We start from the raw sequence: 25,589 nt of genomic DNA, 5'->3' as shown, positions 1-25,589 counted from the left end.
AGTGCAAAGCACGTGAGGGGCAGTAAGAAATAATCAAAGAGGACAAAATATGATGGAATGTGGGTGTAAAGTATTTTCTGAATGAGGATCAGGATTTTATATTGTACTAGTAAAACATGCCCGTTTCTTGCGGCAATGAAACGGGCGCATGCACGGTTTCCTTCCGGACCTCTCCCCCCCCTCCGTACTCACTCCGTCGGCGTTCGCCGCCATTGTTGCTGACCTTGCACGCCACTTTCAATCTGCTGTCATTGCTCCGCCCTCGACGTCATCACGTTTGACGCCAGGGCGGGGCCCCAACACAGTGTTTTTGGTGGCTTCACCACCACGAAGGCTTCGAACCGGAAGGAAGTGCCCGGAGGACCTGACAGTGACGTCAGTGTCCTCAGAACGTTGAGGGTGAGCTTTATTATATAGGATATGGTACGTAAGAGGCAGCCAATGATGATGATTAAGAGCAGGAGATATGTGGTCAAAATGGCGAAGACCTGTAACAATGCGAATAGCGGTATTCTGAACTATTTGCAATCTTTTAAAAGCATATATTTGGAGCACTCTACTTACCGTAGACCATAACTGCATTATTTACAGACACAGACAGACAGACACACGCGCGCACACACACACGCCGCTCTTTCCCTTGTCAGCTGTTGTGACATCTTGTGGCAGTCTTGCGAGATTACCACTTAGAAGTCATGCCAACCATTTTGAGACTAAAGCCAGGCATGGACAGTAGCGACTGGGGATCATTCCTGCCCTGACTACACCCCCAGGAATTATAACATAGGCCGAAAGGGGTACCTACAGGTGGGCATGGGGAAGATGCAACTCCTGTTCAGAGGGGAGGGGGAGGGAGGGAGGGAAACAAACAGAACAAAGCACAAATTTTCAGCACATGGTCAGTTTCAGCTGAAAGCAAAACCAGGCAGAAAAAAGGATTTTGAGCCAATTTTGGCACCAAAATCAAAATTTGGTTGCTCTCTGCCTCATACGACCTACCTCCTTCCGGTGCAATTGACCTCATCAAGGCACCGAGGTGCAAAGCTTGGAGCCCTTCCATGCTACTCTAGCTCCTTGGAAGTTCCCAGGTTTGAAATGCTTTTGTGTTCAGGATTCTTGACTTGAGCCTGAGGAACAGGTACTGAGCTCTCAACAGCACAGAATGAAAGGGACTCAACAACAACAACAGTGCAATGATTTCCTCACACAGCGCTAGTGTCTAGCTTCAGTCCTTGTCTCCAAAGGATACACATAATCCTGATGGTGCCACACCTTCAACAAAACAAATCTCTTCCTGTGTTTTTAACAGCGTAGTGTATCGCCTCCTTTGCAGATAGATACAAGAATGGCCAAAACAGTCAACACAAATTTCAACTTTGGTTCAGACCGTCATTGTCTTCTGCCCTGCAGTGATTCCTGCAATGTATTCCATTTGTTCTTACAATCTGACAGGATTCAGCAGTATCTGCCAGCCCCACAACTTGAGTATCAGCTTCAGTAGTGCTTGACTGGTCAGTTGAATCCTTTACACATATTCTTAAGAGTTTTGGGTAACGCTCTTGGGCCTAGTTTGCAACTATAATCCCTTAAATTTATGCCTTTTTGGCATGAACAAACTGTTTCAAGACTGTTAAGTGGCAGGATTACTGCTTCTGCTACTACTACTTAACATTTCTAAAGCGCTACTAGGGTTACGCAGCGCTGTACAGTTTAACAACGAAGGACAGTCCCCCCTCTTTTCATCCATTTGGATACAGAAAGTGAAAGTGCCTTGGTGCTTTGTAGCTTTTACTACATAAGACGTGGGGTAAGGAATAATATATTGTAGAGGAATATATTCGAGTTATTCCCCAAGTTTTCCACGTCATCACTGTGACCCCTGACGCAGGTGCTAGTCACCGAAACACGGCCCGTGTCAGGTCTTTTTGTCAAGGCTCATTCATTAAAGAACTGTGTTCCATTTTTAAAGGCCCGTGGTGCTGTTTTTTTTGTTAGGTGCTGAATGCAACATTGAAAAGGATTAGCAGTCCTTAGCTTAAAAATGGGGGTTGTCTCTATTGAGTAAGTCCGTTCAGTATTGTAGAGGTACTTGACCTCTTTGACTGTTTTTTCTTCTATACTATACAAGCGACTTTAAAAAAAATTCTTCAGGTTGAACTCCAGTTTTAGCTGAATGATTCACCTTTATACGTTCACTTTTTGCATAATGTGAAAAGTATTTATCATCACCTCAAACACGGGTGTGGAATCCATCTCTGTGTTTACCTGTGCGTTTTATTAAATGTGTGTCCCATTGCAACACCCCTCCGCTCTGCCCAAACAATGCCTCAGGAATGCCTACACGCAGATGATGTAAAACGGCTTGCTTTCCATGCAGGTACTTTTTACGTGTGTGGGCCATTCCCAGGTTTTGTAAAAGCCCTTGAGCTTTACGTGTGGAAAAATCTTTATAAAATTACCCTTTCTGACTGCAGTTGTATAACCTCTAGACCTTTTCACAGGTATCTGGCCACCAATATAAAAGATGCAATAGAAGATTTTTTAGATAACTCTTCCACCAGTTGACCTCTGCGATGTCCATTGCCAACGATAACTGTTTTATATGGCAACGTTAACAACATCCATCATCGTCATAGGTCATAGGTCATCTTCATAGGTCGCTGAGGTCAATTGGTGAGAGGAACTAAGTGCTATTGAAGAGTTATCTAAAAAATCCTCTATTGTTGCATCTTTTATATAGGTGGCCGGATACCTGTGAAAAGGTCTAGAGTTTATACTATAGGTATCTGAAAAGACTTTTGTTAATAACGCCATTTTTGTGCAGTTGTATAACTACACGCCTCCGATTACATGCTTGGAGTGTGTGTGGGAGGAGCCTATTCTCTAATGGAACCAAGCGCCTAGGATCTGCTATAGAATGCTTGTGTAACTGGCAAGCACAGGGGTAGGCAACTCCGGTCCTCGAGAACCGCAGGCAGGTCAGGTTTTCAGGATATCCACAATGAATATGCAGGAGATAGATTTGCATACCATGGAGGCAGTGCTTGCAAATCTATCTCCTGCATATTCATTGTGGATATCTTGAAAACCTGACCTGCCTGCGGTTCTCGAGGACCGGAGTTGCCTACCCCTGGGCTAGCAGTATGCTAACATTTATTTATTTATGTACTAGCAGTTGAGCCCGTAAAAATGGGCTAGTAAAGGAAGGGGGAGTTTGAAAGGCTCCCTCCCCCCCGGAGTCGCCGCCACCGCCGTCCCCTCCGCCACCCCTCCACCCGGGCTGGGTACATGCCTTCACTATTCAAACCGCCGGAACGCAGCACACAGCTCATCTGAGCTGCCGTCGGCCTTCCTTCTTCTCTGCTTGTGTTCTGCCCTCATGTGACGTAACGTCGGCGAGGGCGGGACACAGGCAGGTAAGGAAGGCCAACGGCAGCTCAGATGAGCTGTGTGCTGTATTCCGGCGGTTTGAATAGTGAAGCCAGGTACCTCGGCCAGGTGGAGGGTGGGTGGCGGTGGCGACTCCGGGTGGGTGGGGGGAGCGGTAGCGGCAACCCTGGGGGGGGGGAGCGGTGGCGACGGCGGTTCCCTCACTCGCAGGTGCGCAGGTTCCCTCTCTGCCACGCCCCCGTCATCACGTATTGACGCGGGGGCGGGACAGAGAGGGTCTCTACTGCGCATTTGCGAGTGAGTACGCCTCTTGCCATTGATATGTTTGATTACATAATTTTTATACTGCTCTATCCAACATACTAAGTTGTTTACAAAATAACACATTAATAAGCAAAAATTACAAAACACAAAGTAAATAAATACTATAAACAAAATAAAATCACTCTAAACACCATTAGGTCCCCAAAACAGTTGCCTTCTGTAAATAAAAGCTTGTTGAATGCCCTTTAATCATCTAATCTGATGTGTTTAAAAGACGGAACATCTAGAATGAATTTCTCTGCAGAACTTAGTGCGCGAGATGGACAATGCACACATAACATTGTTGCTACTGGCAGAGGGACTTCAACATCTGAATCATATCCGAAAACAAACTGGTGATCAATGGAATCTTTGCAGTACAGGAGAAATACGTTGAAATCTCGAGGTGTTTGACGTAAGATGGGCTAAGGCGTTTTGTGCTAACCGTAGAGGTTTCATTAAAGTAACTGGCACCCCAAGTAACAAATCATTACCATGATCAAGCAATGGCATTATCAATGCTTGTATGACTTTTTTCTAAAATTTATCTCTGACAGCAGATCTTGTAATCTTCTCATGACCCTAACTTTAAAGAAAATCTTTTTTTTACCACACATGCCAGTCAGAAAGCTGGTGTAAGTGCGGCAGGGTCATGCGAAATGTACAATATTCTGTAAGCTGTGCATGTTTGTGGGAACCCTGCCTGTGCCCTACCCATTCTGCGCTTCTGTCTGTACCCTCTTTAAATAAGCACTATGTACATTTAGCTGGTTCAGAGGTGCCTTTCTAGCATTTTCCAGAAGTGTGCACAGATGCATGTAAATGCTACTGTTTACATCATGTTATGCGTGGCCCTCATGCATGTAAATCTGAATATCTAGGTTTTATAAAATCGCACTTTATGGGCCAGAGTCAGTAATTTTTTTTTTGTTACATTTGTACCCCGCGCTTTCCCACTCATGGCAGGCTCAATGCGGCTTACATGGGGCAATGGAGGGTTAAGTGACTTGCCCAGAGTCACAAGGAGCTGCCTGTGCCTGAAGTGGGAATTGAACTCAGTTCCTCAGTTCCCCAGGACCAGAGTCCACCACCCTAACCACTGGACCACTCCTCCGGCCATCTCCCGATTTATGTCGGAAGATGGCCTGCCGATCACTTTCGAAAATAAGCCCGATGATGCCAAGTTTTTCGCTTCTTATTTTACTTGACAGAAGATGTCATGATGCATTTATCCAACACCTGCATCATTTTATTTGCACTAGTATAAATTTTATATGTATAGGGGCAGAGGTTCTCAAACTTGTCCACGGAGACCACCAGTCAGTCGGGTTTTCAGTATATCCCTAATGAGTATGCGTGACACAGATCTGCATGTCTGTTACCTCCATTGTATGCAAATCTCTCTAGTGTAGGCACGGGATTTGGGCCCGCGCAGAATTAATTTTTCAGCGCACCTACAAAAATATGCCTTTTTAAAAACGTTTTGCCAAAAATGGACGTGCGGCAAAATCAAAATTGCCGCGCTTCCATTTTGTGTCTGAGACCTTACTGCCAGCCATATGTGCAGGACGTCAGACTCATAGAAACAGAAGCCTGCGCAGCCTTCTACATTCCATGTAGAATCTCCAATAGTAGCAACATTCCATGTAGAATCTCCAATAGTATCTATTTTATTTTTGTTACATTTGTACCGCGCGCTTTCCCACTCATGGCAGGCTCAATGCGGCTTACATGGAGCAATGGAGGGTTAAGTAACTTGCCCAGAGTCACAAGGAGCTGCTTGTGCCTGAAGTGGGAATCGAACTCAGTTCCTCAGTTCCCCAGGACCAAAGTCCACCACCCTAACCACTAGGCCACTCCTCCAATTGGCGCTCACATTTAGGTGCCAGGAAAAATCCATGCTAAATGTTATTCTATAAAGGGTGCTCCGGGAATGAGACCTTAATTTCTGCAGAAACCTGGTGTAAATCCTGGTGCCTAACCCTGGTATTCTAAAACACTGCGATGAAATTTTGGGACCATCCATGCCTCTCCCATGGGCATGCCCTTTTTAAGTTGCGCATGAGACAGCTTAGGCGCACAAGCAAATTTGCACGCAAGTCCTAATTAGTGTCAATTGAGATCAAGAACTGATTATTATCTAATTAGTTTGTGCGCAGATCTTGGCTCTGCGACCCACATGGAATCCTAGCGTATATGTCTACGTCCAGAACAGTAGTTCAGGTGCTTGCAAAGTGGTAAGAGGTATTAATATGCTAAATCTGAGACTCTAAAGTGCATGTTTGCTGAAGGAGGTGCATGGGTCACTTTTAACACACCTTTGCTTTATTTTCACCACTGTAGGATATTTATTTAATTGCATTTGTATCCCACATTTTCCCACCTATTTGCGGGTTCAGTGTGGCTTACAATACATTGTAATGATGGAAATACAATTTGTTACAACTCGATTATGGGTTACATTGTGAGGAGTTAAGTTAACACAAAGTCGGAGTATCGTTAAGGGGAATAGAACAATGGGAAAAGAACGTTGGAACAGTGAAAAATCAACGGATATTAATAGGACAACTAGACAATAGCAAGAGAGTATTCGGGTATAACATTTTTATCTGTAGATTAGGTTTAAATGTGATAAAATTACGGGGGATGAGAGTACAGAAAAGAATGTATTAATGCATTGCTAACAATGTGTGTGGACGTCATGTGTTTTGATGTGCTCTCTCAATCTTTCCCTGCTTCTGTTACTTATGCTTACTTACATACATTTCATATTATTTGTCTCCAGTGTTGCTATATAAAGGCCTAGACCAAAGAAAATAAATGCATTTATCTGGGCCTGGACTTATAGAAACCCTCTTGTGTAGTTCTGTACCACAGTGCTTCATGGATAAGTGGTTTTCTTTTAACCTTGCAGTGCAACATTTTCGGGACCAAGTTGGCCAACGGGTTTAAATTTACTAGCCCGATTCAGTCCTGCTTTTATGGCATTACCTGCTGGAATTTGGTGTATGGGTTTTCCCCTAATAAATAAATAAATAACTCCAGGCGAATGGACCATTGTAGGCTGGGTGAGCTTGGCCTGAGAAAGCTGGAGCCACGTTTCTAATCTGAAATCAAGATTCTCTTTCAGAAAATGTATTAGCGCTAGCGAATGTCTCTGAGCATGCACGTTCCAAAGGGTGAAATAAGTACTCAAAGCATACAGCAGAACAGATAACCAATATGGGTGTTGACCATGCTGCTCCGGTCTCTGCAAAGATCTAGTGTAGGTCATAATGGTTGGATGATTGAATGAAATTTTAAATCTGTTGCCTGAAAGTACATATGTAGCGTTCTTCCTCATGAATGCTGTTTTTGCATCCTTCCTCTTTGCAGGTTAAGTAGCCTGTCTTCTCTGGGGGATTCAGGTCCAGATCGAAGGTCACCCGGTCACCACCGACAGCCATCGGAGTCCAATGAAACAGCAGGTAATCATCCCTTAAAGGCTGAGACTCTGCCCTTTCCACTTTTCCATGGCTTCTTATCTGCTACGCTGAAATTCAGACTAAATACAAAGAGCTAAGCAACCACAGAGTTTTGTAGGGGGAGGGGGGAGCAGAGGGGAAGAATTTCTGGGCACCAGACTTACCTGCAGATAGAATTTATCATTTTAGCCACAGTTAATCTATAGCTCGAATTCTGTTACCTGAAGTTTAGTGGGGAAAATTGCAAATAGTATTATATGCTGGGTTTAATCCTACATCCTTGGAGTTGTACAGAGAGTTGTAGAGTCCTGCTAGTGCATCTCGGTTATTCCAACACTAAGGTGCCAGAGTTTATGGCATTTTAGGGTCATTCAGTAATTGGACAGCTAGCAAAAGAAGATAAGCAGGCACCTCTTTCAATCCTATTCTATAACTTGAAGTAGGTGCCTAGAATACTATCCCAAGCGGCAAAAAACTCGCTTACATTTAAGGCACAAGCATTTAGACCAGCTCTATAGCTAGGGCCACCCCAAGGGAGTCTGACACACTAGGCAAACCTTCAGCTATATGCTCCCCTACCAAAGGGCAGCTGAAAGTCGTCCTCCCCATCCCACGTCCAACATTTCCCCTTCCTTCCCATCTCCCACCATCTCCAGAATCTCCCTTTCCCTTCTCTTGGATGGCACCTGTTTGATGTTATTTGGGAAGGATAAGTTATCTGCTGAGCGACTGAATATCACCGCTCACTGGATAACATTTAACTTTGTCCTTACCACCCCAAATCATTCTTAAACAGATGACTATAGCCAAGTGGGGAGTAATTTTATAAAGGGGGTACCTAATTTAAGAGGCCAAGTTGGGGTCGCCTTATGTGCTATTTATGCACCCATATGTCTTTATAAGATAGTAGTGTAAGTGACAGAAATTGCACCAACACTGCAAGTTACAGACATTTACACCTGCTAAACGTCTGCACCTAGATAGGTGAGTATAGGGGTGAAGCCTGGGCAAGTGCAGGTGAACTCTGCCTACCACCAAAGTATGCGTCATCTTGCGCTAGACAAACTTTTATAACAGGCTATTTTTATGTAAGTATGTAGCCACATTCATATGAAAGTAACTTTATAAAATTTAAGGGGACAAATGGTCAAAGTTATCCAATTAAGTGTCCAAAATGTAAGAAAAAGCATTTATGCAGCTGGTCACAGTGTAGAGCATACATTTCACTATCGACTTTCTGTTTGTCCCGTTCAATGCTGGGTACATTTTGATTTTCTTGACGTTGAAGATGTAGGTCGTCTTCTGGGAAGATTGCCCGAGCTGCTGCATATCATCTTGATTAAAGGGCGTCTGGCTTGGGTAAATTTTCTGCTGGGTTTGTAGGAGGTTGTCTAGTGAACATTTTTAGTTACCATTGGTAGAGGCTATCTTTCCTAAGGTTTTTAAGCATAAATTGATATCTGTACTGTTGAAGAAAGCCCGCCTTGGATCTTAATTTTAAAGATAATTATCATCCAGTTACCTGCATTCCATTTTTGGCAAAAGAGATTGAGGAGACAATATCGGTGCAGTTAAGTCTTTTGACTGCCAGTATTTGATTAGATCATACCAGTCAAGTGTTCACAGTATCATTTACAATCCTAGGAAGGGCTTGGAGTAAGGAACATTTTCTTTGTTGGTTTAAGTAGATTTGATGGTTATCTTTGGCACTGTAGTCTACAAGATCCTGTTGACCAAGTTGCAGATTATCTGTCAGGAGCAAAGTTGTTCAGTGGGTCATAGTTAAATGTCTTTATCTTAAGTGTCCTGGAAGGGTAAAACTTCTACTTGTCTCCAAGAGGTTTGTGGTTTTCCCCAGGGAGCTATTTTTTCTCCCCTACAGGAAATAACATTTCATGGTTTCCAATTGTGTTGCTATACAGTCTCTAGATTTACCATTCTTGTTAAAGGATTTTCAGGTTTTTCTAAGAAAGTTAACATTTGCTTGATATCTCTTCCTGGACAAAATGTCTTGTAATAGATTCCGTCTCCACAAATTTTCAGTGCCTTATAGATGGGGCTCCAGTGGGCCTTATGTGAAATCCTTGGGCTTATTGTTAGTCTACCCTGGATATACAAAAGCACTTTGCCAATGTTTCTAAGATTGCTTGGTAATGTCTTTGGTCCAACATTTTAATCATTTTTGACCACTTCTCAGCTAAAGCGAATCACTTCTAATTTCTAGAACTGGTTATTTTAACTAAACATAGAAACATGGTGGCAGATAAGGGCCAAATGGCCCATCCAGTCTTCCGTTCCACAGTAACCACTTACTCCTCCTTTTCCTAAGAGATCCCATGTGTCTGTCCCATGCTTTCTTAAATTCCGACACAGTCTTCATCTCCATGACCTCCACCAGGAGGCCATTCCACGCATTCACCACCCTTTCTGTGAAAGAGTATTTTCTCAGATTCTTCCTGAGTCTGTTTCCTCTTAATTTCGTCCTATGCCCTCTCATTCCAGGGTTTGCCTTCATTTGAAAAAGGCCCACCCCTGTACATTAACGCTACTGAGGTATTTTAAAATCTGTATCATATCTCCTCTCTCCCAGCATATACATGTTGAGGTTCACGGGCCTATCACTATATGTTTTATGACCGAAACCACTTACCAATTTTGTAGCCGCCCTCTGGACCAACTCCATCCTATTTATATCTTTCTGTAGGTGCGGTCTTCATGCCATCCACTCTCTCTGGGGTGTCCACCCTATTACAGAGTTTGGTGTCATCCTCAAAGAGACGAACCTTACCAGACAGCCCTTCCATAATATCACTCACAAAGATGTTAAAAAGAGCTGGCCCTAGGACCAATCACTGTGGTACACCACTGATAAGATCCCTTTCCTCTGAGCAAGCTCCATTTACCACTACTCTCTGTCTCCTTCCATTCAACCAATTTGTAACCCAGTCAGTCACTTTAGGTTCCATACCGAGGGCATTCAGTTTATTATCAGTCGCCTGTGTGGAACCATGTCAAAGGCTTTGCTAAAATCCAAGTACACCACATCTTTTTCGCCTTCCACATTCAGTTGTTTGGTCACCCAGTCAAAAAAGCCAATCGGATTCGTCTGACATGACCTGCCTCCAGTGGCATAGCTAGGGTAGTTGACACCCGGGGCTGGTCATTTTTTAACACCCCCCCCCCCCCCTTCCAAAATCCAGTACTAGGCATGCTGAGAATACAAAACATAAGCAGTCATTTCTACGAGTCACACAAGGAAAAGGAAAGCATCTTAAACACTACAGTGAGCACTAGAACTTCAATTCACCTATTGTAAAACGAAACCGGACAGAATAGTACAGATCGTCGATCCTGCACAGTCAATGCCAACTGAAAGCCATGTCTTTTTCACAACACACAGATACACCCTAATCCACTATAGAATAAGTAATCATAAACTTTCCATTTAGACAAAAATTAAACTGAACCCCCAAGATGCCACACTCTGCATACAATGCAACACCACAGAAACAGAAACTGTCCCCTAGTACTGTGCAAAATATAAAGACAGCAGATGTAAATTTGAAAAAAACTAACAAATATCAATCACAACTTTACAAATTAACAAATATAGAAAATAAAATAATACCATTTTATTGGACTAATACATTTAGCTTTCAGAGGCCAAAAGCTCTGTCCTCAGGTCAATACAGTATAGTACTGTTACAGTATCCTATCCTGACCTGAGGAACGGGGTTTTGTTCTCCGAAAGTTAGTCAAAATGTATTAAAATTAGTCCAATAAAAAGATTACCTTATTTACATGTTCTCTTATAAACATTTATTAACACAGCTGCAATACTACTATATCCTAAAGCAAAAAATAAAAATATATATTTTATTTATGATTATTATTATTATTAGCTACCAGACGCTCGCAGCAGCGCTGAACACCTGACACAGTTTGTTGTCTCTAGTTTCTGCTTTCCTCATCTTCTTTTCACTGTCTTCCTTCCATCCAACATCTGTCTTCGTTCTCTCTCTGCCATCCAGTGTCTGCCCTCTGCTGTCCCCTCCATCCAGTGTCTGCCCTCTATCTCTGCCCCTTCCATCCACCGTCTGCCCTCTCTTTCTCCCCCTTCCATTCACTGTCTGCCCTTTCCCTTCCATCCACTGTCTGCCCTTTCAGTACACCATTTGCCCTCCCTCTCCCATCCATCCAGGATCTGTCCCCTCTTTCTGCCCCTTTTTTCAGCCCCAGTTCCAGCCCCCTTATCCCACCTGCACCCCCTTTTCAGCCCCCAGTTTCAGCCCCACTATTCCACCAGTCCCCAGTTTCAGCCCCAGCCCTTTTCTCCCACCAGTTCCGAGCTTCAGCCCCCAGCCACTTCTCCCTGTCTCCTTTTCAGCCCCCAGTCCCCACAGTTTCAGCCCCTGCCCCTTTTCAGCCCCCAGTCCCAGTACTACCCCCCTTATCCCACCTACCCTCCTTTTCAGCCCCCAGTTCCAGCCCCCTTCATTCACATGCCTTGCATTAGAGCCCCCCTTTTCAGCCCCAGACCCATTTTCCCACCAGCCCCAGGCCTGGCCCTCATTTTCCCTCATGGCCCCTTCTCAGACCCCAGTTCCAGCCCCCTTCTCCCATCTGAGAACCCCCTCCCCCCTTCTCCCATCTGAGCCCCCCCCCCGACCTGCCTACCAGCTCCGTCGACAGACGACAGCCCTCTTCTCCTGCCACCACCCTGCTTTAAAAAAAAAAAAAATCTGTGAAGCGGTGTCGCAGGCAGCGCCTCGCGTCTGCCCTGCTTGTAAAAAAAGCAAATCTTCCACTTTAGAAGCATTTCGATTACTTTACTCACCACCGAGGTCAGACTGTCCGGTCTGTAATTACCAACCTCCTCCTTCCGCTCTTGTGCAGAGGGACAACATCTTCCCTCCTCCAGTCCTCCGGGACTGTTTCAGATTGTAAGGATATATATTAACTAGAATTCCACAAGGAGAGACAAATAATATCAAACCCAGAAAAAAAGTCAATCCCTTTTATATAAAGACCAATATTTACTGAAAAGCACACATATGAGTATGTAATATAATATAATAAAACTCACCCTCAACGTTCTGAGGACACTGACATCAGTGAAGCCAAGCCCTGACTTCCTTCAAAAAGGTTCTAAGGTTCGTGGTGGTGAAGCCAGCAAAATCACTCCGCGCCCCTCGAGGGCGGAGCAATGACAGAACAACGAAGGGGTTGGCAGGGAGGGAGGCGGGGGTGGGGGTGGGAAATCGCTCCGGGCCCCGCCCTCGCCTCAAACGTCATGACGTTGGGGGCAGAGCAATGGCAGAACAACGAAGGGGTTGGCCAGGGAGGGAGGGGGGGTGTTGGCGACATAAACCTTGCTAGCGCCCGTTTCATTTGCTCTGAAACGGGCCTCTTTTACTAGTATAATATAATACCTTTTAGTGAAGAGCCAAAGAGAGTTCAGTATAGGCTGTATCCGCAGCTGAGCATTTGCTGCTAATGTGGCTCACTACAAAGCGCTATACATCATATAGTACTCTCTGCAAATAAGGCTCTAAATATGTGTGAAAAAACTACATTAAAGTGACGTGAAATAAGCCCAATTACACAAAAATATGTGTGTCTAAAATTAGGACCCTCTTATCTAAGGGCACAACTTTGGCCCCATGGAAAAATAACCCAACCTGAATACACAAAAATAATAACAATTGTAGATTCAAATCACTGGAAGATATGAAGCTAACAGGAGCAGACTTATCTGTGTCTTCATCTTAGTCGCTAATACACAAAGTTTCCAATGTCCTATAGATGTTCCTGTTTCAAAATTTCTTCCTCAGGGACGCCAAAGCTGGTATCACAAAAGGTCCTCCATTTTGAAAATGCAGTGTGGCTAAAACGCCTCTTAAAGGGAATAAGCTGACATTTGTTATGTGTTGACATCACCAATACCGTCCAATCAGATGGTAGCGTTCCATTCAATGTAATCATTAAGTCCTTGAGGAACTATTGCATCTAATTCAACGATCCAATATTACTCACGTAAAGCAAGATAGGAATCCCGATCACCTTGAAAATAAGATGGCACTTATTGTCCTGCCGGTCCACCCCACATCAATTTTGGGACGTGGACAAGTAATAACATAGACAACATATTTAGAGGATCAATCACTGTTAGTTTTTGCCAATTATTATATGTTAAGGACATCGGGCAAGCCTTACAATGTCCACAGGGCTTATGACTCTCTTATATAAGCCCTGTGTACATTGTAATTACTTATCCATGCCCATGTCGGTACTCAAGAAAAAGATCTAGGTGTCATGGTAGACAATATGCTGAAATATTCTGCCCAGTGTTCAGCGATGGCCAAAAAAGGAAACAGGATCCTAGGTACCTCAAAAAAGATATAGTGGAATTAGAAAAGATTCAAAGAAGGTTGACTACAATGATAAAGGGGATGGTTAGGGCTCCTCTTCTTGGGCTGAGGGAGGATATGATAGATGTCTACAAAATACTGAGTGATATAGAATGAGTAAAAGTGAATTGATTTTTTTTTTTTACTCTTTTCAAAAAGTCAAAAAGTATAAAGACTAAGGAACATAAGTGTTTGCCATTCTGGACTAAATGTCCATCAAGCTCAGTATCCTGTTTCCAACAGCGACCAATCCAGGTCACAATTACCTGGCAAGGTCCCAAAAGAGTGAAACAGATTTTATACTGCTTATCCTAGAAATAAGCAGTGGGGTTTTCCCAAGTCCATCTTAATAATGGCTTCTGGACTTTTTTTCCAAGGAAAATTATTCAAACCGTTTTTAAACCCTGCTAAGCTAACTGCTCTTACCACATTCTCTGGCAACGAATTCAAGAGTTTAATTGCACGTTTCGTGAAGAAATATTTTTTCCAGTTTGTTTAAAATTTACTACTTAGCTTCATTGCATGCTCTCTTGTCCTAGTATTTTTGGAAAGAGTAAAAAAGTGATTCACCACTACCTGTTCCACTCAATTCAATATTTATAGACCTCTTTCCTGTTTCCCCTCAATTGTCACTTCTCCAAGCTGAAAAACCGTAGTCTTTTTAGCTTTTCTTCATAGGGAAGTCGTCCCATCCCCTTTATCCTTTTTTGTCGCCCTTCTCTGTACCTTTTCTAATTCCTTTATATCTTTTTTGAAATGTGGTGACCAGAATCGCACACAGTATTTGAGGTGTGGTTGCACCATGGAGCGATTAAAAGGTATTATAACATTCTTATTTTTATTTTCCATTCCTTTCCTAATAATTCCTAACATTCTATTTGCTTTCTTAGCTGCCGCTGCACACTGAGCAAAGGGTTTCAACATATCATCAACGATGACACCTATAACCCTTTCCTGGTCCGTGACTCCTAATGTGGAACCTTGCATCATGTAACTATAGTTTGGGTTCCTCTGCACTTGCTCACATTAAACATTAACTGCCATTTGGATGCCCAGTTTCCCAGTCTCTTAAGGCCCTCTTGCAATTTTTACAATCCTCTTGTTATTTAGTGTGTCATCGGCAAATGTAGTTACCGTATTTTTCGGACTATAAGACGCACTGGACCATAAGACGCACCTAGGTTTTAGAGGAGGGAAATAGGAAAAAAAAATTTGCTTTTTCCCTCCTCTAAAACCTAGGTGCTCCGGTGCGTCTTGTCCGAATCCCTCCCTCCAAGTTCGGGATCGCCCTCAGGGTTACCTCCTCCCCCCTCCCCGGCCCTGTCACCACCTCTCCCCTTACTCACGCGATCTTCCCTAGTGACGTCGGAGCAGGAAAGAGCCCCCTCTTTCCTGCCCAGTGTGCTGCTCTCCATCCTCCTGTATGCATTGCTGCCTGACGATCTCGGCGAGATTCAAAATGGCCACCAAGAATTGAAGTCTCGGCGGCCATTTTGAATCTCGCCGAGACCGTCAGGCTGCATACAGGAGGATGGAGAGCAGCGCGCTGGGCAGGAAAGAGGGGGCTCTTTCCTGCCCCGACGTCACTAGACCACCAGGGAAGATCGCGTGAGTAGGGAGAAGTGGTGACAGGGCCGGGGGGAGGGCGATCCCGAACTCGGAGGGAGGGAGGGCAGGCGGGCTGCCAGCCAAATCTCTACCTTCGGACTATAAGACGCACCCCCCATTTTCCTCCCAAATTTGGGGGGAAAAAAGTGTGTCTTATAGTCCGAAAAATACGGTACTTCTCTAGTTATTCCTATCTCTAGCTCATTTATAAATATGTTTAAAAAAACAGCAGTCCTAGCACAGACCCCCTGGGGAACTATCTACCCTTCTCCATTAAGAACATGGACCATTTAAATCTACTCTTTGTTTTCTATCTTTTAACCAGCTGTTACCTCCTATCCCATGACATGTTCCTCAGGAGTCTTTCATGAGGTAGTTTGGTAAATGCCTTTTCAAAATCCAGATATTTAGTATTGACAGGCACACCTTTATCCACATATTTATTCAGCCCTTCAAAGAAATGTAGCAGATTGGTGAATTACATGGTAATGCTTTTAAATGAACAGGAGGAAATATTTTTTTTATTCAACACATAGTTAAGTTCTAGAATTCATTGCCAGAGGATGTGGTTACAGCGGTTAGCATATCCGGGTAAAAAAATAAAAAGTTTGGACAATTTCCTGGAGGAAAAATCAATAGTCTGCTATTGCGATAGACATGGGGGATGCCACAGCTTGTCCTGAGATTGGTAGCATTGAATCTTGTTACTTATTTGGGATTCTGCCAGGTACTTGTGACCTGGATTGGCCACTGTTGGAAACAGGATGCTGGGCTTGATGGACCTTTGGTCTGTCCCAGTATGGCAACACTTATGTACTTGGGATTCTGAATGGAATCTTGCTACTCTTTGGGGTTCTGCCAGGTACTTGGGACCTGGATTGGCCACTGTTGGAAGCAGGATACTGGGCTAGATGGACCATCAGTCTTACCCAGAATTTATTTATTTATTTTTTATTTATTAGGATTTTACTGCATTTTTGAAGGAATTCACTCAAGGTGGTGTACAGTAAGAATTGCTATTCTTAATTTTTTATGATTATTAGATATTTTTTGTGTGTACATTGTTTTGAGCTGTGGTTGGGCTGTTAATTAAGTCAAGCTAAATAAAAATAAGACCCCCGCCCACACACACACACAGCTTGGCCAATGCACTTGTTCTGCCTTGCAGCACCCCCTGCTATAGATGTGTTGGCTGCATAAGGAATACATTCTTATAGAGAAACACAGCTCCATGCCTTTTCCCTCCGCACCTCTTGTTCTCGTCATAATTTTGCTTAAGAGCACTATGCGTACTAATGTGGAGACCCAATTCTAGTTCATTCTTGTCGTTTCTTCTGGTTTTAGGTTTAGTGCAGCGCTGTGTCATTGTTCAAAAAGATCAACATGGATTCGGTTTCACAGTTAGTGGAGATCGCATTGTCCTGGTTCAATCTGTCCGGCCAGGTGAGTGATCATGCTCCGTCTGCCATCCTATCTCAGTGTCCAGTTTAGTGACCCCTTTTTTAGGATGCTTTTGCATGTGGGTTAAACAAACAAACAAAAAAAACACCCATAAACTAATCGAGGTCATTTAGTTGGAGTTCATCAGCGCTGAAGGCATCCCCACACCATCTGTAGGGTTGGTTTGGTTGGATTTCTCGATATGGATGCTAGAGGACTTTTATTTTGCTGTGTTACAGGAGGAGCCGCCATGAGAGCTGGTGTGCAGGAGGGAGACCGAATAGTCAAAGTAAGGGTTTCATTTTATTTTCTTTGTTTTTTGTTTTTTTTTTGAAATGAAGTGCAGGGTGAAAAAGAAAATATCCCTACACAAGGGCATAAATGACTGGGAACATCTACCTTCCCCATCTCTAACTGGATTTTATTCATTTTGAACTGTTGGTGAGATGCTGTCAGCAAAGTCCAGACAAAAATATGGACCTTCTCGTTAAATCCTCCTGCTTTTCTTTTTCAGAAAAGGCTCAGATTGGGTGGCAAGCAGGGGGGTATCTGAAAGTCGGTGGTAGCAGGGGCCGGAGCCAGAGTGAGGGGGCACATTATAGCCCCCCCCCCCCCCCCCCCCCGGCCACCATTGCCGACCCCCCCCCCCCCCCGCCGCCGTCACCTACCTTTGCTGGCGGTGGACCCCAACCCCCGCCAGCCCCAGCCGAGGTCCGCTTCCTCCTGTCGCTTTTAAGTTCTTCGTCCTAGGCTCCGTCACTCCGTGCTGTTCAAAGAAGCTGGCGCTGCTACCTCAATCCACTTTCGGAGTCTGACATCGGCGTCAGACTCACAGACTCTGTTTCTGTGAGTCTGACGTCCTGCACGTACAACGTGCAGCGACGTCAGACTCCGAAAGTGGATTGAGGTAGCAGAGCTTCTTTGAACAGCACGGAGTGACGGAGCCTAGGACTTAAAAGCGGCAGGAGGAAGCGGACCTCGGCTGGCGGGGGTTGGGGTCCCCCGCCAGCAAAGGTACCCATGGCAACGGTGGGGGAGGGTTGGCGGCGATAGGGGGGTCCAGGGCGAAATCTGCGGGGGCCCAGGCCCCGTGGCCCCACGCAGATACGCCCCTGGTGGCAAGGCATCTTGTTTGTGCTCTTTTCCCTCTCACATGCCTCATGACAACCTAAAATACCCTTAGAAGTTGTGTATTTTGCATACCTTTGCAACTTCATCTTGATTTTAAAATAAAAAGCTATTATTGGGGGAAAGAAAAGGCCCAGTCTGCATATCATCTCTTGAATCCTTCACTGAATTTCTTTAGTTTCTCTGATGTTTGCTTTACCACAGGTTACCACAACCATTCTTTCTCTCTTTGTTGCAAAATATTTGTCTTTTGTTTTGTTAGTAGGATTCCTATATCCTATACCTTCCAGTGATGATTGCAGAATTCAAGCATGCATAGGACAGACAGAAAGGGACTTAAGTGGTAGGAGAAGAGAGTAGGAGAAGGCCGCAGTTCTCTGGTACAGTTGGGTAATTCAAGCGGTCTTATTTGCGGATATATTGAATATGTTTCTTTGGCACAAATGTGCTTCTACCTTATTTCCATAGTCTTGATGTCTTCACCCCTCTTCTCTTACCTTGCTGGCACAGCCCTCTCGCTAACCCTGGTCTGATCCACAGGTGAATGGCACCTTGGTGGCAAACAGCTCCCACCTGGAAGTGGTGAAACTCATCAAATGTAAGTTTGGGAAAGGGGTCTGGCATGGTGTCTTGCTCATTTCAGTAATTCATGAAGAGATGGTGCACATAGTTAACTGCCTGCGATATCTTTTTTATGCAGGAGAAGGAATGCTGAGTATTGTGCTTGCTATGAATGCTTTCTGTTCTCTGTTCACGGAAGTGCTGGAACGCTGGCCATGAAAGAAAGCGTATTAGTGATTGAGTGGGCTGGATGGAAAGTTGTAGAGCTGGGCAGCAAAGTATTGATTGTAGAAAGGGGGGGGATAGAAAAACCTATGTTGTATGGTTTCCTTATCTACCAGACCAGTCCAGATGAAGAGGTTATGTCCTCTACCAGCAGATGAAGACAGAAGACAAATATTTGTGACCCTTGCCCTACACGTAGCACTGTGTAGCCAGCCTTTCTTCAGTTTGTCTCCATCAGATGGTAGACAGGCATCGCTAGTGCAGTGTTATATTGGTGTAGAGATTTACTTCTGAGCCCAGTTAGAGAACGGGGTAGGTAGGTTGTCTTATCTGTTTTGTCTCTGCCACTAGAGCCATGGGGAGATACCTGGAAGGATCCAGATTCAATTCTCATTCTAGGGCTCTCCCAGCTCTGAAGAAAACTATATTCTTTTCTCCTTTCCCATTTACTCTCACAAAAAAAAAGAAAAAAAAAAAAAAGTAAAGGAGCGAGTGACCAGCTGGTTGCAATGTGGAACCAAATTGCTGACTTCTAAGGAGATAGAGCCGATAGTCGCTCAAATGTGCATGGTTTGGAGCAAGGTATCTTTAAAAGATATCACCAAAACAGAGAAGATAGGGCAAGGTTGCAATCGAGATCATAGTAGACCAGGAGGCATATTTTCAAAGCACTTAGACTTGCATAGTAACCTATGGAACTTTGTAAGTCTGAGTGCTTTGAAAATGAGCCCCCAGGTGTCTTTAAATAAAGATCAGATAGATTTTAAAGATCAAAAATAATCACTACCAACTGCTGAGCAAGTTGTAAATAGGAACAACAAACATTGTTTTATATATATATATATATATATATATATATATATATATATATATATATATATATTTTTTTTTTTATTTGCACATTTACATCCCACTTTTTTTCCACAGGTATGCAGACTCAAAGGCTATAGTCAGACCAGTTATTAAACAATTACAATTTCATGAAATATGATAGAAGGAACAGAGGAAGAAGAAATAGGAAAAGGGTAAGAGAGAGTAAAAAGAGGGCAATGGACATATCATTAGGAAGAAAATCTGTATGCAAATGCCAGAAGCCTAAGAAATAAGATGAGAATTAGAATATATTGCACTAAATGAAAAAGATAGGTATAATAGGCATCTCTGAGACCTGGTGGAAGGAAGCTAACCAGCCAGTGGGACACTGTCATACTAGAGTACAAATTATATTGCAGTGATAAGGTGGATCAGGTTGGTGGAGGGGGTAGCATTGTACGTTAAGGAGGGCCTTGAATCAAATAGACTAAAAATTCTGCAGGACACAAAAGACATCATGGAATCCCTATTGATAGAAATTCCATGGGTAAAGAGGAAAATTATAGTGATAGGAATGTACTACTGTCCATCTGGCCAGCATAAACAGACATGTAGAAATGTTATCAGAAATTATGGAGGCTAACAAACTAGGGAACACAGTAATAATGGGTGATTTCAATTACCCTGACATTGACTGGGTAAATTTAACATCAGGGCATGCTAGGGAGGTAAAATCCCTTCAAGAAATCAAGGACTGCTTTATGGGAGTAGCTGGTAAAGGAGCCAACAAGAGGAGGAAAAATTCTAGACCTAGTCCTTACTGGAGCACATGATCTGGTGCAGGAGGTAATGGTGCTGGGGCCACTTAATAATAGTGATCATAATATGATCAGATTTGATTCATTAACTGAACTAAGTACACAGAGAAAATCCAGTATGTTAGCATTTAACTTTCAAAAAGAAGATTATGATAAAATGAGGAGAATGGTAAAAAAAAAACAAAATTTAAGAGGAGCAGCAGTAAAGGTCAAAAATTAACATCGGTTGTAGATGCTGTTAAAATATACCATCTTGGAAGCCCAGACCAGTTGTATTCCATATATTAAAAAAGGAGGAAGGAAAAAGTAAAGTGAAGAAAGCTATTAAAGCTAAAAGAAAATCCTTCTGGAAATGGAAGAAGGATTCGACTGAAAATAATAGAAAACCACATAAGGAATGGCAATTCAAATACAAAGCACTGACAAGAAAGGCAAAGAGGGACTTTGAAAAGAAGATTGTGTTGGAGGAAAAAATCAGAAACACAAAGAACAACAAACCTTTGCACCAAGCAAGCAAAAACAGCAGCAAAGGAGACAAAAAAAGTCCTAAAGCAAACGGAGTGATACAGAAACTTTATTGGGGTTAAAAAAAAAAAAAAAAAAAAGACTCAACACGAATTGTGTTTTGGCCGCTAGGCCTGTATCAAGAGTCTACAAACAAAATAAACATACATCGATAAATAAACTTGTATGTATCAACAAACTTCAGATAAGCAAAAGGCTATATATGTAATACGAATGTAAAAATACATCTGAGTATACGTCAAAAAGATAGTAACCTCAGAAAAGTAACTTAAAAATGAATACCAAAACAATGGAGGATGACATAGGCATAGAAAAATGATATGGTTGATGCTGCCAGAAAATTACCCATGCTCAGGTGTCCATGGCGACATGAGAAAATACGTGCACCTTCAGAAGACTCCGGAACTGAAGATAGGATAATTCAGAACGAATATCAGTAGGGAGGGAGTTCCAAAGAAAAGGTGCAATAGAAAAGAAATCTGAACGGCATGTGGATTCAAGCCTAATTAAATACCGGGGGGTGTGGAGAGGAACAAAGGGTACGAGGAGGCCTATACATAGAAATCAAACACGCAAGGTAAGAAAGAGCACCACAGCGAAGAGATTTTTAAAAGCCAAGGTGAGAATCTTGGTCTCTGTACGGAATTTGGCAGGGAGCCAATGGTGTTGTTTCAACAGAGGGTAACATGATCATATTGGCGGGCATGGGAAAGCATAGATATGGCAGTGTTCTGAACCGTTTGAAGTTTAAGGGCGATAGACGAGAGTCCAGCTTATATAATATAATAGTCTAACTTAGATGTAACCAATGCATAAAGAATAGTTGCGCAACTGTTTGTCTTGCGTAACTTGAGGTTTTAAGCTCCATTCCATAAATAAATGTTTTAAAAAAAAAAAAAAAAAAAAGATGAAGCAGGGATGATACTCGGAGGAATCCGAGTTCTTATCCCCCTCCCGCCTTCCCATCCCTTGTTCACCACTGTTTTCAGCTTTTACCCTGGAAGGAGTTCAGAGCTTACTCGTTGAGTGAAAAAATATTTCCTCCTATTTGTTTTAAAAGTATTTCCATGTAATTTCATTGAGTCTGCTCTGGTCTTTGTACTTTTTGAAAGACTGAAAAATCGATTCGCTATTACCCGTTCTACAACACTCAGGAATTTGTAGACCTCAATCATATCTCCCCTCAGCTGTTTCTTTTCCAAGCTGAAGAGACCTAACTTCTTTAGCCTGTCCTCTTAGGGAAGGAGTTCCATCCTCTTTATCATTTTGGTCGCTCAGCAAGTGTATAAACTGCCTGAGTCAGTGCATCAAGCTCCGTCTCTGCTGGCTGTATTCAAATGTAGATATAGTGGAATTAGAAAAGGTTCAAAGAAGAGTGACCAAAATGATAAAGGGGTTGGAACTCCTTCCATTAGAACATTCAAGTAGCATAGATTTGATGCTAATGCTTTTGTACAATACAGCTTACCATGTAGCTGCTTACCATGCTGTAATCTGCATGGGAACAACCACAGATTGCCTTTGACAATGTTTGTGATGCTAGAGCATTCTACTGACTGGGGCAAGACGAGAAGGAGACAGCCAGTTCAACAGGCCGAGGGAAATTGCCTCCTTAGAAAGAGGTAGCACCTCATTGAGAAGGTTATATGGGAAAGAGACGCTGGTGACCCTTATTTTCTAAGCTTGAAATCCAGATAACTCTCGGATGGGCTATGAGAGATGTTAATCTGTAGGAGGAACCTGTATTCCTGAGTGGTCATAAGCCTCAAGCCTCGCCCCTCACCCTTCCAAGTGCTGCCTAATTGCCTTACAGCCGTCGTGCCCTCTTCCTGATGGCAGCAGAGCATAGTATCCTACTTTTCCTTCTAGTTCAAAGAGCGGTGAAATGGCTTACAGAATTATCTGGAGAATTGAAATGTACTCCTAGAGCCACCCCTTTTCTTTTGGTTGTCTGATGAATTCTGTTACGTATGAGCAACTTCTTCCTAAGCGTGCTCCAGGAGTTTTTATTAGTTGCATCCTATAATTCCTGAGAAGGTTTCGGAATGCATTCATATGGGGTCATCTTGGTTGGTCTGAGCCAGTACTCAGTAAAACATCTAGAGATGGTAACTACCGGTAAATTCCATACTCATAGTCTCTTGGCTAAGGGATTAGTCTCTCCTAGGCCAGGCTAGCTGCCTGTGTAAGCCTACACTTTATAGGTGTGAGACTCGTCTACAATCTGATCTTAAGTTTCTTGTGAGTTCAGGGAATATTTCAGTTATTTTCTTCATAGGATTTCTTCTTCACCACATGGAGCATTGGTCATGGGACCAGTTGTACGTAGTAGAATCGGTAAGGTGAAATACCTTGTATACTCCTTCCCAGTGTAGCTCAGGTTCTTTTCTCAACGTGGGTAATTGGGAAGATTTTTTCTATCTAATATTTGCTTCTCTTCTACCAATCTTTTATTGTTGGAGGTGGGTTGTAATAACACCGTCTGTTTCTCTAGTCTGAGCTCTGGATGTACTTGCATTTGCAGCTGAGTTTGGTTTCCTTTGATGTATCCAGTCTTCGTTTCCTTGGGTTGAGCTTTGTTCGACCAGGTTTTTGGAGTACCTATTTGGAAACTGTTTTGCTACATCTCACAGGTCCTGGACTGGTCTTGTATGGATTCTAAGGAAGGGGAAATTCCTTTACCCGATTAATTTTCTTTCCTTTAATCCTACCAGACCAGTCCAGAATTGAATATTAATGAACATTTTTCCATTCTGAATTGTTCTCCTGTTTCCTTATTTCTCATTTTCAATTACTTCTATTTTACAATGCCTCTAGCTTATCTCGATAGATTTTCAGTTGGCTCTTGACCCATTTGGAGAATTGTGTGTCAATAGAGGACAATGGTATCTTCTTCGTAAATACAGTGAATTAATACAATGCTTTACCGGAATCGTGAGCATTAACACCATTGCTTGGTGATTCGAGGTACTGAGCATTCTAAGGCTGCATGGTGCCCTTAAGGGGCATATCACACACACACCTGCTTTGTTTCTTTGTCTTCACTTGCTGGTCGATAGATAAAATCCACAGGTTCTGGACTGGTCTGATAGGACTAAAGGAAAGAAGATTATCGGGTAAGACCATTTCTCCACTTGTAATGTAACACATTAAAAATCCAAAAAGGACTTCAGAATGGTCCACAGAAGACAATTTGTCTGCCATCATTTACTATATGTAAAATAGAAAATGTAAAAAAAAAAAGACCTGAAAATGGTGCAGTGAAATCTATAGTTCTCTGCTTGCCTATATTTGCTTTTTTTCTCTCCTTGTTTTGTTTCAGCTGGTGCTTACGTTGCACTGACCCTTCTGGGTTCTCCTCCTACCTCAGTGGGACTTTCAGGGCTCCAGCAGGACTTGGGCCCCACAGGGGCTTCCAGGAGCACACAGATGTCCCCAGTGCCGCCTCCCCCACCTCCATTGCCTCCCCTGCAGAGGATCACAGGTCCCAAACCACTTCAGGTAAGAACCAGAATCTTGGGCCAATCAGGGTGACTATTTTCTTTTCTGCAGGGATCTACTAGTGATGAAAATCTTCTTGCCTGTTAACTCCAGGACCCAGAAGTTCAAAAGCACGCCACTCAGATTCTGCGAAAGATGCTTCAGCAGGAAGAGACAGAGTTACAGGTATGATAGTGAGCGGAACAAAGCCATCTGTTGAAAGGGTCACTAAAACTGGCTGGGGATAATTGTGCAACCTCTTGGTGTTCACTCTTGTGTGATTTGCAGCCCTTAGAGGCGATTATGTCCTTTTTCAACTGATAACCTGCCGGGAGGGCCAGCTTTAGGCTTGATGATAGTGCCATGCATTGCATCATTAGAGACCAGGCTTTGCTCTCCCATCTGGGGCTAGCAGAACTCAGGTGCATTTTCTAGTGGATCTGGTCAGGTCCCAGCAAGAGGGTGGCGACAACCCCTTCTTCACCCAGTGTAGTGCTGAAGAGTTAAACTTTGGAAAAGCTACCTTCTCTCCACAGCCCTCAGCAAGTTGAGCTCAGCTGGCATGGAGTTAGGAGGAGTCAAAAACAAAGATAATGGGAACTATTTTAGGAGTATCTACACATGCAAATAGTTTTTTCATAAAGCCACTATTTGTGTGTGTATAACATCTTCCATGGTGAAATTGAAAGGGGGCATGGTTGGGATGGCAAGCACATACGGTTTGGGTGTGCTAAATATAGACGAGGGAAAGCCACATCTGTTTAAATATATATAGCACTAGCCGTTGAGCCCGTTAAAACGGGCTAGTATGTGGTTTTGTCAAGGCCCCCCCCCCCCCGAGGTCGCCGCTACCTGTCCCCCGGAGTCGCCACCACCACCCACCACCCCTACACCCGGCTCGGGCCCTCTCTTCGGTATTGAACTTACATCGGCGAAACGCAGGCAGCACGCAGATCAGCTCAGCTGAGCTCCCGTCGGCCTTCCTTCTCTGCCTGTGTCCTGCCCTCGTGTGACGTAACGTCGGCGAGGGCGGGACACAGGCAGGGAAGAAAGAGCGGCGGGAGCTCAGCTGAGCTGTGTGCTGCGTTTCGCTGATGTAAGTTCTATACCGAAGAGAGTGCTCGGGCCGGGGGGCGGCGGCTTCACGCAGTTTCCCTCTCTGTCCCGCCCCCGTCATCACGTATTGACGCAGGGGCAGGACAGAGAGGGAAGTCTCTGCTTCGCATTTGCGAGTGAGTACGGTCACTTGCCATTTATATGTTTGATTTTTTGCCCATAGTTATCTAGATAGTTATAATGATAGTAACACTGATCCGAATAGTGACAGGGTAATCTGTAAAGCTATTCAGCAGTGCTATCTGGATACTGCCACTGAATGTCCTCTGTGGCATCTATCCGGGTAGCAGGAGTAGCTTAATGTGTAG

General features: G+C 43.5%; 1 protein-coding gene across 8 annotated transcripts in view; it reads left to right on the top strand.

Moving 5' to 3' along the window:
- ARHGEF11 (Rho guanine nucleotide exchange factor 11) overlaps positions 1-25,589 on the top strand; it is a 202,775-nt gene that overhangs the window by 71,267 nt on the left and 105,919 nt on the right. For 7 of the 8 annotated variants that reach the window (XM_030187312.1, XM_030187311.1, XM_030187315.1 and 4 more), the window contains 6 exons: positions 7,069-7,160; positions 16,520-16,618; positions 16,855-16,904; positions 18,284-18,341; positions 24,008-24,186; positions 24,280-24,351. In XM_030187312.1, the coding sequence (XP_030043172.1) occupies positions 7,069-7,160; positions 16,520-16,618; positions 16,855-16,904; positions 18,284-18,341; positions 24,008-24,186; positions 24,280-24,351 (550 nt within the window). The remainder of the gene's footprint in view (positions 1-7,068; positions 7,161-16,519; positions 16,619-16,854; positions 16,905-18,283; positions 18,342-24,007; positions 24,187-24,279; positions 24,352-25,589) is intronic. The other variant, XM_030187316.1, reaches the window with a different exon arrangement.

This window comes from Microcaecilia unicolor, chromosome 14 (assembly GCF_901765095.1).
Source record: "Microcaecilia unicolor chromosome 14, aMicUni1.1, whole genome shotgun sequence".
NCBI lineage: Eukaryota > Metazoa > Chordata > Amphibia > Gymnophiona > Siphonopidae > Microcaecilia > Microcaecilia unicolor.
The sequence above is the reverse complement of the archived record's forward strand: the minus strand, read 5'-3'. Positions and strand labels throughout refer to the sequence as shown.